Source organism: Labrus mixtus, chromosome 13 (assembly GCF_963584025.1).
Source record: "Labrus mixtus chromosome 13, fLabMix1.1, whole genome shotgun sequence".
Classification (NCBI taxonomy): Eukaryota; Metazoa; Chordata; class Actinopteri; order Labriformes; family Labridae; genus Labrus; species Labrus mixtus.
The window spans coordinates 5,724,082-5,738,804 of NC_083624.1; the positions used below are offsets into that span (position 1 = coordinate 5,724,082).

At 39.3% G+C, this 14,723-nt stretch overlaps 2 protein-coding genes across 2 annotated transcripts in view; both read left to right on the forward strand.

The window, feature by feature from the left end:
* The first annotated feature begins 949 nt into the window (after positions 1 to 949).
* On the forward strand, positions 950 to 4,070 carry creg2 (cellular repressor of E1A-stimulated genes 2). Its single transcript, XM_061053334.1, has 4 exons — positions 950 to 1,639; positions 3,043 to 3,212; positions 3,325 to 3,438; positions 3,554 to 4,070. Exons 1-4 carry the CDS (start codon positions 1,214 to 1,216, stop codon positions 3,693 to 3,695), a joined length of 852 nt encoding a protein of 283 aa, XP_060909317.1. The 5' UTR covers positions 950 to 1,213; the 3' UTR covers positions 3,696 to 4,070.
* Positions 4,071 to 6,156: 2,086 nt separating this feature from the next.
* mgat4a (alpha-1,3-mannosyl-glycoprotein 4-beta-N-acetylglucosaminyltransferase A) overlaps positions 6,157 to 14,723 on the forward strand; it is a 41,789-nt gene continuing 33,222 nt past the window's right edge. Inside the window, exon 1 of the mRNA XM_061053335.1 lies at positions 6,157 to 6,717. Within this exon, the coding sequence (XP_060909318.1) occupies positions 6,624 to 6,717 (94 nt within the window). The 5' untranslated portion in view covers positions 6,157 to 6,623. The remainder of the gene's footprint in view (positions 6,718 to 14,723) is intronic.

Consider the following 14,723-nt stretch of genomic DNA (forward strand, 5'->3'; position numbering starts at 1 on the left):
ACATTCAAGGAATGTACATACAGGCCCCTGGAGCAGAAGTCATGGAATAAACCACTCGAGCAATATGAGGGACAAAAAATGACTAAAGTATAAATAAATAAATAAATGTTGGGAGAAATGCATACAATAATGTATAAATAAATAAATAATTAAATAAATGCATCAATAAATATATAAATACATATATATATAAATAAATGCAACAATTAATATAAAAATTAATATATAAATAAATATATTCATATATGTATTTATGTATTTCTGTGTCCATGTTGTACAAGGAAAAGTAAATATGTAAATTAAGTGGGCCATCCTAACATTACTGAAGTAGGATTGGTCAATTTTGAAAAACAAACAGAAGCAAATTTACATATATACTTTTTCTCTTACAACCTGGACACAGAAACAAATAGATGTGTAAATGTAAAAATACGGAAATAAATTAATAACTCAATTAATGTGGAAATGTATGCATTGATACCTATATAACTGTAGAAATACGCTAATAAATGAATAAATACATGTTAAAATATATAAATAGCCTTTTTCATTAACAAAGTGTATTTATTATTTATTCATTGATGTATTGTTTTCAGCACTTATATATTTATTTATTTATTTATATATTTATTGATGCATTTATTTAATTATTTATTTATTTATACATTATTGTATGCATTTCTCCCAACATTTATTTATTTATACTTTAGTCATTTTTTGTCCCTCATTGAGCAAGGGACACGATAAACAAAGAGAACATTTTGATCTTTATATCATAATTTCGAAATTATTATGACTTTATTATTTTCATTTTTTTTTTTTACTGGCGGAAATGGGCTTCCATATAAAACGCACAGGCTGCAGTAAAATACTATACAATAAGATTAAGTAAAATAGTTTTTTTTTTCCTGGTATAGGCAGTAGGGGGCGCTGCTGTTGCAAAGTCACCTTGTGTTATGAAAACACGATAATGTAGCCTGACCATAACATAAGTCTGTTATCGAACAGAGATACAACACAGGCTTTTTCTATAGAGTTGAAGGGGGTAGAGTCCGTTTTTAAACTAATTCAGATCTAGTTATCGTCGCTTGCAGCTTCTCTGTGTAATGTCTCGGTGAGTGTTGCATGTGGGATAGGGGGCTTCAAAACACGTGAGGTTGTAAACAAGACTTTGGAAGAGCAGGGCGGCCATTGTCCGAGCTCTCTGTGTGATATGAGGGTCCCTTTCTTCTCCCTGGCAGTCCTTGCCAATGTCTTGTACCTGTGTCTGAGCTACACCCTGAGGAGCTCCGTGTCCTGGGTCGTCTCCTCCAACGACGTGGTGGAGGACGCGGACCTGTCGGAGGAGGTCGCCCCGGCTCTGCTGGTGGACGGCGCGGCGCTGTGGAAGCAGGCTTACCCATCTTCAAACGTCGTCCTCGGAGGAGACAGCGTCGAGAGCCCCGCAGAGCTGGTCAAGGAGGAGGAGGACGACAATGTGGCGCAGCTGTCCTCTCGTCTGTTCTCCTATCGGCTGGATAAGGTGAAGTCTTCGAACAGCGGGGGTCCTCCACCGCACCAGGAGACCGCCAGGACCGCCAGATACATATCTCACAACAGCGACTGGGGACATCTAGCCACCATTTCAACTCAAGACAAGGTAACAGATAGGACTTCGGGGGGGGGGGGGGGGGGGGAGTGGTGGTGGGGGGGGGGGGGGGGGGGAGTGGTGGTGGTCTACTTTCACTCTTTCAGTGTTAGAAACAAGAATAGCCAAGGAACCAGCAAAACAACCGGCAAATAGGCCATGCATTAGTAAGCCCTCTGAACTTTTAGCTGGGTTAAAAATTAAAAATGGTTCTAGGCAGGGGCAACAGGGGCCAGTGCCCCTGTAACACTGAGCTTGGTCCCCCCTTTGGCCACCCCTTTCAAAAGGAAGAGCCCCCCTCATAACACATAACACACAGTATCTGACTCAACAACCAGACTCACAGTCTAATATTAAATACTGTTACTGAAACAAATATAAATCATGGTATTTTATGATGTGCGCTTTTAGTTGGCATAATATATATATTTTTTATCATCTTTGTCTATTTCTCACCTGGGTTTAATGTTTCCCTCTGACAAAACAAACTGGCCCCAGTTTGGCCCCCTCAGTAAAAGTGGTCTAGAACCGCCACTGGTTGGGGGTAACATGTTTTGGACCAACACTCTGCAGCCCATTGTTTGTAGGAGGGTTGAGTAGATATTCATAATAATTTACAAACAAACAAAAAATAAAAGTTTGGATGTATTTGCTGGAAAACCTCTAAGATCAGACCCAACCACATGCCTTCATGTTATGTCCTGCTTGTTTGACTGCTTTTAAGTCAATCAAATAGAAAATAAAGGCCAATTAGACTAAGTCTATTTAAATTCCAGGTTATAACACTAAAAATATAAAGTTTTAAGGGCGGTTAATACTTATGTACACACCGTGCTAACAGTAAGAGATCCCCAGGACAGCCATTACTGCAGTTGTTAGTAGTTAGTTACTGTGCACAAGTTCAATTTTGATATAATAGAATAGAATTACTTTATTGATCCCAAACTGGGAAATTGTGGTGTTACAGCAGCAGGTTGTCCAAACACACAATATGAGCAAAAAACACAATATTAGCACATTTAAACACAATATAATATTAAATACAAAGTAAAAACAAAGTAAATAAGCACTGATGTACTCTAAGTTTACTTGAATATTTTCAATGAATGCGACTTTATATCTTCACTCCACCACACCTCCGATTAAAATATTGCCTTTATCTCCCCTTCATTTATTCTATAAACTTTTGTCCAGGCATTGCTATTAAAGCTCTGAGTAAACATACAAAAGACCATCTTGAATATGTCAATTGACCAATATGTAGGAAATCACCAAAGTGGGAGCTAAAGCCTGGGACCAGTCTGCAAAATCTTTTTAGTTTAAATCCATTGAACACTGTTTTAAATACTTCTGGAACAGTAAATTCATGGACTGGACATTCTGTTAAAAACAATGTCTTATTTTTCCCTGCCCAGATCAAAGGTCTCCCTTTTGGGAACATCTTCTCGGTCAGCGATGGACCACTGGACAACAGCACTGGGGTTATCTATTTTTATGTAACTCCAATGGACAACACCGTAACTGACTTGAAAAATAACCCCTATGCCTCCCTGACTTTCTCTGAGGCTGAGGGAGAATTCTGCAGGTAAGCTCCAACGTTCAACGTGCTGTGCTAATGAAGGTCTTTAGACTAACATACCAAACAAACGATGGCCCTTATCAGCTAGCAGCAAAGGATAAGTCCTCTCTCTTTCAAGGCAGATGGTGTATGATCCAGAGGATCCAAGATGTGCTCGACTCACCCTAACAGGCAAGATGGTAGAGGTGGTCCCAGAGGAGCTCGCATTTGCAAAGGAGGCCATGTTCTCAAGGTAAATTGGCTTATGGAACCTGTTGTGTGGAACTACGAGATGGCTCATTCAACCTGGAAAATGAGCAAAAATCAAAATTTGCAGCTTCATTTTCATGTATTTCCTCTTTTTGCAGACATCCTGTGATGGCAAAGTGGCCAGTGGGACACAAGTGGTTCTTCATGAAGCTGGAGTTGATCCAGGTGTGGTTGCAGGACTGGATCGGAGGTGTATCACTCATTCCGCTGGAGGACTACTTTAAAGCTATGCCTTTTTGAGGATATCCCTTCAGCCTATGCCAGACCAGTTCAGCCGTCTACTTCTCTGGGTCACGACTGACGGGGGCAAGAAATCCCCAAAGCAGCAATGTGCACAGAATATTTACAATACCATTGCTTTTTAATTAGTGAAGGTAAACACTCCTCACTATTTTTGCTTGTCTCGTCTCAGAAAATCAGTTCTTCAGATTCCTCAGATTTTGATGTTTGAATGTATTCAAAGTAAAGAAGGCAGTGATGTGATAATCACAGCTGCTGAAAAAAATCATGTGTCATGTGTGATATATATATCTTTTAAAAACACTGATTTCTATTTTTTGGAGGGTTGATTTTAAATGTGCTGATTGGAAAATAAACAAATAGGAGCAAACACAATTGTGATTTTTTCATTAATGTAGTGCCCTTAAAATAACTAATGCTGAAAAAAAATGTCACTGCAAGGTCTAATTTTTATTTTCTGAGCTCTTACGGTACTTTAACTTCTCAACATTTTTTTAAATGTTAGTTCTGTCTGCTCCTTTCTCAAAACCAAGACCAACTTCTCGGGTGTTTCATTAGTACAAAAAAAGGAAAAGTGTTCTAACAATGTTCTTCTCTCCCCATATTTGTTATCAAAATCTAAGGCTGTCATTTCAACATTTGAAAGCTTGTCTTCAAATTTCAAGATGTTTGTTGGTGTTTCAAGGCTCATCAAATGATAGGTCCATGCTCTTGTCTTTTATGAAGGAGTGCTAGTGGCTGAGGCATTGGGACAGATACATAAAACATCTACATTAATACAGTTTGCCCACTAGATGGAGCCCTTAACACTTGTACAGTTAAAAATCACTGTTAGAGGAAAACAGAAGTTGGTCACCGTTTCAGGTAAATTACACGATCAAGCCACACACGTCAACAGTTTTAGTTTCCTTTTGAGTGTTTCAACATGTGATGTTCTATTTTTAATATAAACTCTGACACAGTAGGCTACACTGCAATAAGACATGAGGAATCAATAATCAGCAGAGTTGTCCGAGTGACTTGATGTCAGACAAATAGACTCAAATTATGTGTTGCAGTTTTATTTTGAAATGTATGACCGGAAGACTCGCTTGTTTACCCTATTTATCATAAAGCAAATATTTGGGCTAGTTTAGTGGAAAGTGAAACCGTTGGAAGTCAAAACAGTGGCAGTATCTCCATAATTAAGTTTAAAGCGTGTGTTGATGGAAGTGGACAGCCTATCATTTTTAAAGTAGGCGGAAAATGTGTGTTTTGTTTTCCTAAGGGGATAGAAATTGGGGTTCTAACTTTTTTCTATATCTCTGTAGCTAACAAACTGACGCTTATTCAGTTAACATGTCAGGTATAATAATAATAATATAATAAGAACTTTATTTATATAGCACCTTTTAAAAACACAGGTTTACAAAGAGCTTTGACAAACTAAACCAAACACAGAAGAACATAAACAACAGCAAGAATATAACAAATACTAAATACTAAAAATAATTAAATACAATTCAACAGAAAAGAACCCAAAGTGCACGATACCCAACAGACATGTATAACCCGACCATCACAAGAACCATCATAAGAACCCAGGCAACACAAGAACCCAACAACACGAGCTGAGACCAAGAGGAGCAAAGATTTAAAAAGATGTAAGAAACTAAAAGAGATAAAAGCAAGTAAGTAAGATAAGAAATTACCAAGTTAAAACATAAGAGGAGTTAAGATAAGAGCATAAATAAAGAGCATAAATAAAAGGACAGTAAGAAGTAAAAGAAGATACAAATAAAAATATAAATATAATAGGTGAAACATATTCCCATTCCAGAAGATTGATGGCAAATACCACATGGGGGTCTCCATTACGTCATTAATTTAAAAAAAAAAATGGCTACGTAAGCTTATTAACTGGTTATGTTCCGGTATTACCAAGTAAATGGAATTTAACTAGACCGACATGTGACGTCACGTATTTACATTCTCAACGTCACATTTTTAGAATTGCAGAACCTATGCTACATCTGTTAGCATTTAAAGGGTAAACTAAAAGGTTAAAATTGTTTAAAAAACGTGTTTTTAAGTGGTTATCCATCCGCTAGGCTACATCATTTGGCAACCTGTGATGATTTATGATTTAAACACGTGTTTCAAGCTTTATTGCTTTGATATGAACCCGTTGTTTACAACCTCGCGTGCGGTACTCAGTGCCAGATATCGCGAGAACCCGCCGGTCAAAGATCGTTTATAAATCTGAAACCTTCAGGAACGTTAACGTATAGGTTACCTTGAATCACAGAGTGCCGTAGGTTAACGCATTGAAATTTTCATATATAGATACCAGGGGGTTTTGACTAGTTCGCGTTTATATTTGTGACTTAATCTTTTTTGCCGGTTGAAGTGGATTCAACGTGATGTGAGGCGTTGCCGTTCGGACACCGTCACAGCCCGGTCAGCCTATCCCGGTGGATCAACCGTCACACACACTCAGAATCAGAAATGCCTTCTACTTGTAACTTGTAGCTAACGACTGCCTGCGAGTAATTACAATGGATTGTAACGGCAGCTAGCTTCTTCTTCTTCTTTCTTAACCACCATGTAAGCTGTATTTGGTCACGGAAGGCAGTTAAACTCGTGACTGAACGCCGTAGGACGGGTACAGGAAGAGAGACAGTCCCCTCCTAACAAGACGCACCAAAAAGACTTGGAGGGTACGTCCGAGCAGTCGCCCCTTCGAAGCAGCGGTTCCTCTTTCCAGACCTGTTTTTTTTTTTTTTTTTTTTTAAACCGTGTAACGCCTCTATATGCCGGTGCCTACGCCCGAATCGAAACCCTGAAGGCAGCAGAGAGAAGGAAAGGGGAGAGAGAGAGAGAGAGGCAACGGCAGCTTTCGGGGGTCCCCGACACACACAGCCGAGGAAGAGGCATCGCTGAAATGAGATGAGGCTCAGAAATGGAACTGTGGCCACCGCGATTATTTTCTTCACGTCTTTCCTCAGCCTGTCCTGGTACACAGCGTGGCAGAATGGCAAAGGTAAAGACGAGCAATTATTTCACAACACATGTTTTTGTGTGGTTGTTGCTTTTAAAAAAAAAAAAAAAAAAGAAGCGACAGGGGTTTCGAGGCCTGGTTTATTAAACTGGTCTGATGAGGGTCCAGCAGCAGCAGCAGCAGCGTGTTGGTGGTGGGGCAGCAGGTGTTGCCGTTTACTTCGCACCCCTTTCTGTTTACAAGCCATCGATTTGTTTTGATGGGATATAAACGCCTGATGCTATTTTTTCTATATGCTACTTCTCGGATATGTTTGGTATGATTCTGCAGCCGTCTTGATCAAGTAATTTCATCGTTTAAAAGAGGGTTTTCCCCCCACCGTTGATATGAAGTAGTCTGCACTTAGACGAAACTGTGGGTCTAACTCAGCTGCATTTTTGGTCAAAACTACCTCTGTTTAACTTATTTCAGTGGTTGCATGATCAATGGAAACATACAGATGTAGGTGATACAATAAAGAGTAGATGCTATTGGACATTAAGACAGTAGGAATATCTTTGGATCAGTGAAGTGGCTGAACTGGTCGCGTAGCCCCATGCATGAGTAGCTAAAGACAAAATAATGTTATGGTGTTGTGACTAGTTTTTTTTTTTTTAGCTTGCAGAACTGTTGAATGCAAACAATATATAGCACTTGAGGTTGTGCAGTTGAGGGCTTCTGCACTCAGCCTGCAGCCTCTGACCAAATCCCAGCTGTGCCTACATCCAGTTCAACAGCTCTCCTATCTCCTGTGATATTGCTCAAGTATCAATCTTGTGTGTTCTGGTTTGGACAGCATAGCAGATCTTCATTAAGTCTCTTTATCACCTCTGACAGCCTCTTGCTCATTCCCACACTTGTTTAGTTTCCACCATGCCTCAGCCAGTTAGGCATCACTTTGTATGCTCTCATCAGTGTAAAACACTAGACATTACAGTTTGCAGCAGTTTCCCCACAATCGCACCATTCAGTGCCTTTCACCTCCCCTGCAGAAATATCCAAATATTAACCACATTTTTGCATGTCCTGTCCAACATCTGGGCCCTGGCATAATGCACAAGCATGGCTGTGTTTTAGTAGCATGCAAGGGCCCGAGTGCTTACTTGGTTGCCGGGGTTAACTCGATCCATGTGGGGGGGAGTTATGGGTCATGGGTCTTAGGGACTGTTATCAGCAGAGTGTAAATAATTGCAGCCTTTAGATAAATTCCAAGCCAAGGCTTCATGTTGTGATTATCGTGGGGCTTATCAGCTTGATGGAATATTTTCCTGTAAATGGAGTCCAATGGAGCTGCCACTATACTCAGGCAGACCGAGGCTAGTCCAGGGTTTGATAAGCAAAGGTCAAGTGTTGATGCCCTCTGTTTTGTCACTGTAGCACCTGTTGACACAGTCCAGGATGCCTGTGGTTACAACAGGAATATTTAAGTAACATCATTACAAGATACACGATAACATTACCTAGGTGTTACACCAGTTGTTACGAATATAAAGTAATATTTTATCTGCACTTCACACATGATATTAGCATACAGTCAAATGTACAGCATTGAAGCAACATTATAAATATGAAGTGAAATACATCATATACTTTAGATACTTATCAGTCGAAGCAGAAAAAAATATGAAGTGAAAAAGCGTTTATTATTATCAATTTGATAACCACATGGCTAATAATGATAAAAATAGAGATATGTTTTGGAGATAGTGCATGCATTGACCATTGTTCATCTTGATTTTAAATTGTAAATAGGACATCTTGGTCCTATTTACAATAAACAACTGGAATTCTTTGAGATGTTCATCAGGTCATTTGTACAGCAGACATTATGACTTGTAGTTGGTTGGAGTATACCAATAAGAATTGGTGTTATGGTGAGCAAGCATGCCAAATACAAAGTCTGAAGCAAAAATGGAATTCAAGCATTATCACTTTTATTATTTATATATTGTTTCCAACTGCAACTTGTCAAAATGTCCTGAGTAGAAAGAGTCAATCAGAAATACACACTCAAGCTACTTTTTTGAATTCAAATGTGCCGGTCTGTGTGGTGGCAGAGAGCTCAACACAGTCACACGGCAACAGAAACTATGCAAATAAAGCAAACCAAAGCAAACCATTGGTTTTTCTTGAGGGGATTTGAAGGATTGGTATCAGAGCTGATCGGGGAATATTTAAATGGATCAGTGTCAACTAATGTAAAGCTGCTCAAAAACAAATCCTTCCTATACTCGATCCTGTTAGTGTTGCAATGACATCCAGGCTGCCTTGCAAGAAATTTGTGAGAATTGAATGAAAAAAAATCAGAAAATGTATCTGGTGGCACTGGTCTCTGACTGCTCTGACACATGGGTTTGCGAGATAAATAGATTTGCCTATCTGTTTCCTGTAACCATTACCGAGGAGTTTTGCAAAAAGCATCCAGCATAACTCAGCTTCTCAGCTTTCAGCTTTTAGAGTTTTAGATCAGAAACTTTTCGTATTTTCTATCAAGGAGCTTGTGAAATACAACGTAGTTCCAAGCTTGAGAATCTAACGTTGTTATTGTAGTGTAGTGTATAGTGCCAGTTACATGTTCATACGTTTCTTAGTATTTGCAGAAACTCAATATTAGAGGACTTGTATGGATCGTGTCATTTGAAGTTGATTAAAATCCCAAAAGAAAACATCTGAATCTTTGCATTCTGCTTAAGTACTATCACTTTTCAATTTACCTCTTATGCATAGCGTAAAGAGACATGCTATTTAATACATTAATGCTGCAAGTCATAACAACAGGATTTTTTGACATTAAGATAACTTTTCTCATGAGTTCTAAAACTGGCAATTGGTCAAACGTTACATAGAGAAAATCTCCAAACTAATTCCAATAAGCATTGTACGGTAATTTCAAACACCAGCCATTTTTGGTAGATGTAATGGCACTCTCTATATTAAACATAGACTGTATTTAAAAGAAGAACAAAGTCTTGGTGCCATTACCCATTGGTTTCTGAAGAGCTGTTTTGAAGGCCCATCCATGGCGGGTGCCATATTGGAAATGTTGACTCTATCAAACTTTCGGTCAACCAACAGGGCTTTGGGTGAACCTAACAACAAACAAAGAGCTGGGGCTGAGGCAGGCCTTAAACCTACTGACAAAACGTTACACGCAGATGTGTGCTGTTAGATCAGACACACCCCTTATTATGCAAACTCGTATCCTTTATGAAATCCAAACGGGTGAGTGATAAACCTCCCTCCCCCCCTCCTAAGTATAGAGTGTGCCGATAAAGACATTGACGAATCAGACCTAAAAAAAAAATTGTATCAGACTGATTGCTTCTGATGTCCTGAATGCTGCTCATGTTGTGCCTATTTTCTTGTGTATTTCTAAGTTGTATTGCATTGACAACATAGTATTCTACAACACAGCAGCACTTTAATAAACGTTTAATTTCATTTTTGGACCAAAAAATGTTCTGTTGGAAACAGTGTGAGAGGTATTTAATCTCTCTGATCTGTTTTTGGCCTTGCACTGAATTATACAGTATTACTACTACCATTAGGCTAAGCTGCATTAGTTAATATGAAGCCCACTGACTGGAATAGCTCTCGCTCTCTCTTTTTTTTGGTGGAAAATTGCATTCTTTATGCACAACACAAAGCTGTAACACTTTGTGTACAAGGAGGAGGAGGGCGCAGATAATAAGAGATGCAGTTCAGCACTGAAGATAAACACATATTTTAAAAGTCCCAATGGTTTTGTTACCTGGCTGAAAACGGAAAATGTATTATTTATCTAGGGACACCTCTGACTTTCATAAGTGTATGCATTACCTGCATCAACAACACTAATGTGCTCCTTGCCTGTGTGTGTGTGTGTGTGTGTGTGTGTGTGTGTGTGTGTGTGTGTGTGTGTGTCCTTTCTCTTCTTAACAGGAGATATTTGAATACAGTACAGGCTCGCTTTTCTTTTTCTTACATATGAGTCTCTTTTGTATCCCGTTTCATTTCTCCTTGCCGTTAGAGATGGCTCCTTCGCTTGATGGTGCCCGGCGTGGGTGTTTTGCACTTTGCTACAGGCAAATTTAGTCTTTCTGAAAATTTTCAAAAGCTGTTCTAGTAGGCCTACTTGAACACAGAGAACATTTTAGGTTTTTTGGCTCATGGCTGCGTTTCATGATTACAGGTTATGGGACACAGTTTTGTTCTGTTGAGGTGGAGAGGGTTATCTAGGTCAAAACTTTTTTTTATTTATATTTGTTCTCATCCCCTTTGGTTTCCGACAGCCTGACTTGTTCCTGGTCACTCGACTGCTGTGAATGAGAGCTGTGCCAGTCAGCTGTCCAAACACTCCACGTTGAATGACTCTCCAGAATGTGTACTTCTCTGTCAGAGTCGGTCTCGTCCCCTAGTGAGAGATGGCTCTCTGCTATCTCTGTGGTTAGAGCTCAAAGAGGGCTTAATAGTGTTGACAAATAGGATGAATATAGAGAGTAATATTTCCCCATTGTAATATTGGGGTTTGAGTGAGATAAGGATTGAAACTATTATTGATCTCTGTTTTAAATGAACTAGTGCTGCATGCTTTTTTTCTACAGCTCAGCAGACAAATTTGGGTTAGTCACGATTACGTCACAGCACTTGAAATCTTATCATGATGGCAAAAAATCAGAGGAGGCAAGTGGAGAGAAACATGGAGAAGCAGTACTTATTCATATTTTTCTATCTTAAATAAAAAAATTAAGTAAAACAATAACAAGGAATGAATACCAACCCAACCCTTAAAGTCAGTATGTAGATCCTGTTAATGACACTCTAAGTCTTGGATAGATGTGTGTTATGTCTTTGCTGCTGGTAAGGCAGTACGTCGTTCACAGTCCTTAATACACAAAAAAAACATCGGACAAATATCGGAATCAAATTTCCTGGGACGGGACAGCAAAGTACAAAATTGTACATAGACATCCTGTCTGAAAGCAGAGTAAATGTTCTTGTGGTGCACATACAGTAAATAATTCACAAGTGGGTAAAAGCGAAAAGCAAAAAAAAACTACAACAACTACAGGCTGATGATAATGTTCACCAGTGGCGACAGCAAACATGCATCAGGATGGAACCTTGTTATAATAGAGCTATTCTACTGGCGCCACTTAATGTTATTACAAATTGTTTCAAAAGTGTTTTCAAAGATTTTCTGCAATAGTTTCTCAAGCCAGGCTCGGACTACACACGCTTTAATAGCAGGGACACTTGAGAAAATTCAGAAAATAAATGACCAACAGGGTACCCCGTGCACAGTTTACAGTATGTTCTCAGGTGTGCATGGTTGCAGGAACATACCAGGAAAAATAAGTAAATAATCTGTGGGACACTGAAAATGACTTTACTGTATTTTTATTGTTTTTATTTTTTTCAATTTTAGGGGGGGAGCCACATGTCAGATTAGACTCTGGGCTGCCCGGATCAAGTACTGCAGCCTCGTTCCAATGGGCGCGCTAACTTACCACTAGGCCAATGGTGCCCCAAACACCACAGGATTTTAGAATAATGGAGCATTCTTCTCTACAGGATAGTATTAAGATTAATGTGTGTACCAGCCAAAGCACCACCTCACATGATCTCATGTGATCCTACAGGGAGGCAGATGTAAATGTAAGGAGACTCATGTGGTGCAACAACCTGTTGTAGTGTGGTTATGCTTTGCATGGAAGATAAACTAAGGCAGTGGGCTTAAAAAGGTCTGGATAAGAGGAGGGTCAGAAAGACACGGTCAGCTCTATTCTTGAGAAGGAGCTGGAAGGGAGATTTTTAACTTGGCAGTGAAATGCTCGATAGGGCTTTGATGTTTTGCGTTGCATGCTGCTTCGTCTTCACAGAGGTGTATCTCTTAAATCTGTATTCCATATGAACTTTAGTTTTCTAAATAAGTTAACTTGTGATATTCAGGAGATAAAGAATAATATGTTTCTAATGTACAAAGAGAAATGGTCTGTAGATATATGGTGCAAGCCAAAACTAAGAACATATTGTTTCATAGGATTGCTACAGTGTAGAAGCCTGTGCTAAGTTTACTTTAACCTAAAGACAAAGATCCCTCTGCGCTCAGCTACGTTCAGGAACATTGCCTTTAGCTTTAGAGACTGGCAAGGTTTAAGGACTTTGTTTGTTGTGTGAGTTAGGAGGAACTGAAAACGAGATCCAGTTTTTGTTTTACTGCCCGATGTACGCTGACATCATGGATGTTCTTTTTAAAAAGAATGTCTTCAATTCATGTTGATTTCGTTTGGCTAGAGACGATTATGAAAAATTTGAGTTGTGTTTTAAAAAAAGGAACCTTTTGTTATAGCAGATTTTGTTTGTAAAGCCTGGGAAAAAAAGACAGAACACGTTGTTTAAGACTGAACTGTGACAGAAGTCGGCAACTTTGTATTGCTATGTTATGTAAATGTAAACCACTGCAACTGAATTCTTTGGTGTTTTATAAGCCCATGAGGGTTGGGCACTTTGTGTGCATGACACGAAAATAAATTCAATCAATCAATCAATCAATCAATCTCATTGGGGGTGGTGTTTGTACTCAGGAAGATCTTAAACCTTCAAGCTATATATCATTGCGGCTGGCCTGATGTGTATGCAACCATTTAGAAGATTTGGGACTGGATGGTAAAGGCCCTCACAGATAATCTGGTACAGACTGTGTATTTTAGGTAAATCCTGAAACTCCCGTTGCCTGAGCCGTTCCTTATACTTTGATTTTATGTTCCAAAGGCCCACTGAGATCAAGATCTCTTTTACATTATAGCCTTGTGATACACAATGGTATTTATACAAAATCATAATAACACAAGCCAGTAACACAAACTGTCAACACAAGCAAACGTTCATAAATATTATTCAAACATCAGGAAGAACAACCAGAGGAGGATTGGCTGTGTCTGACTTCAGTCTGTTTTTTCAGTTGTTGTCACTGTAGTGAAGTGGCTCTGCCAGTTGAATGACAAACTGTTGAAACAAACCTGAACTGTGATGTTATGTCATACTGTCTGTGTTGACAGCTTACTGTACATCACAATGGAATTAAGACAGGTTGATGTTTTCCATTTTCAAGTAGTGATTGTGCAACTTTTAAAAAAATTAAATGATTCATGGATTGCATCAGATGGTTTCAGGGTAGCACAATTGTTCAGATATAGTCATAATGGAGTATTTAATATTGAGTAATGGAGTAAATTCAATGTTTTTTTTCTCTGTTATTAGGGGAGACAATAGTTCTGTTCTCTCACATGAGTCCGTTTTTAGGTTTTAACATTTAAATGATAAGTTACAGTTATACATGATGACAGTGTGATATTTTACATCTCTAACGACTGACTGTGATAGTTCGCCTGTGGCTTTAAGCAGATTTTGCTGAACAGTTTAAGCTCAAAGAACATCCTCTTTGCAAATGCGACTTCCTCTGAGCCCATGTGTTGCCCTTCCACTGTGTTAGAAACCATGGTTTTCCTCCATCATCACATCATTCCAAACACAATGGGCCAAAAATAGCAGCAGTGATTGCAGAGAGAACGGGGGTGTAAATGAGGAGGCAGATAAGAAGGCTGGTAGGCGAGATACATGGTTTATTAGTTGGAAAAGGGAGAATATGGCTTGCACATTTTGTCCTCTCATGTATATGTGTCTGTTTATGTGTGTGCATACTGTTAGCTGGTGAGGCAGGGCAGTCTGCCAGACTAATCCAAAGTGGCCTGGAAGGAGGAAGGCAGTATAAAGGCCAAGTCTTTAAAGAGAGAGGATGAGAAAAGCCTGAGGTGGGTTGCATGTTGGAGAGAAAGGATGTAAGTGCTGACACGGCAGTGAGACTGTGGGATAAGTTCTTATTTCAGTATTTTGTACTGTGCTTAGTCAACCCCCCCATCCTTTATCCCAGACAGCCCTTACTCTGTCCAAACAGGAACAAGGCGACTTCAGCTGTTAGTGACTTAACAATGATTGTTTCTCTCCTCCCTCTGCTCACTTCCTGTGTC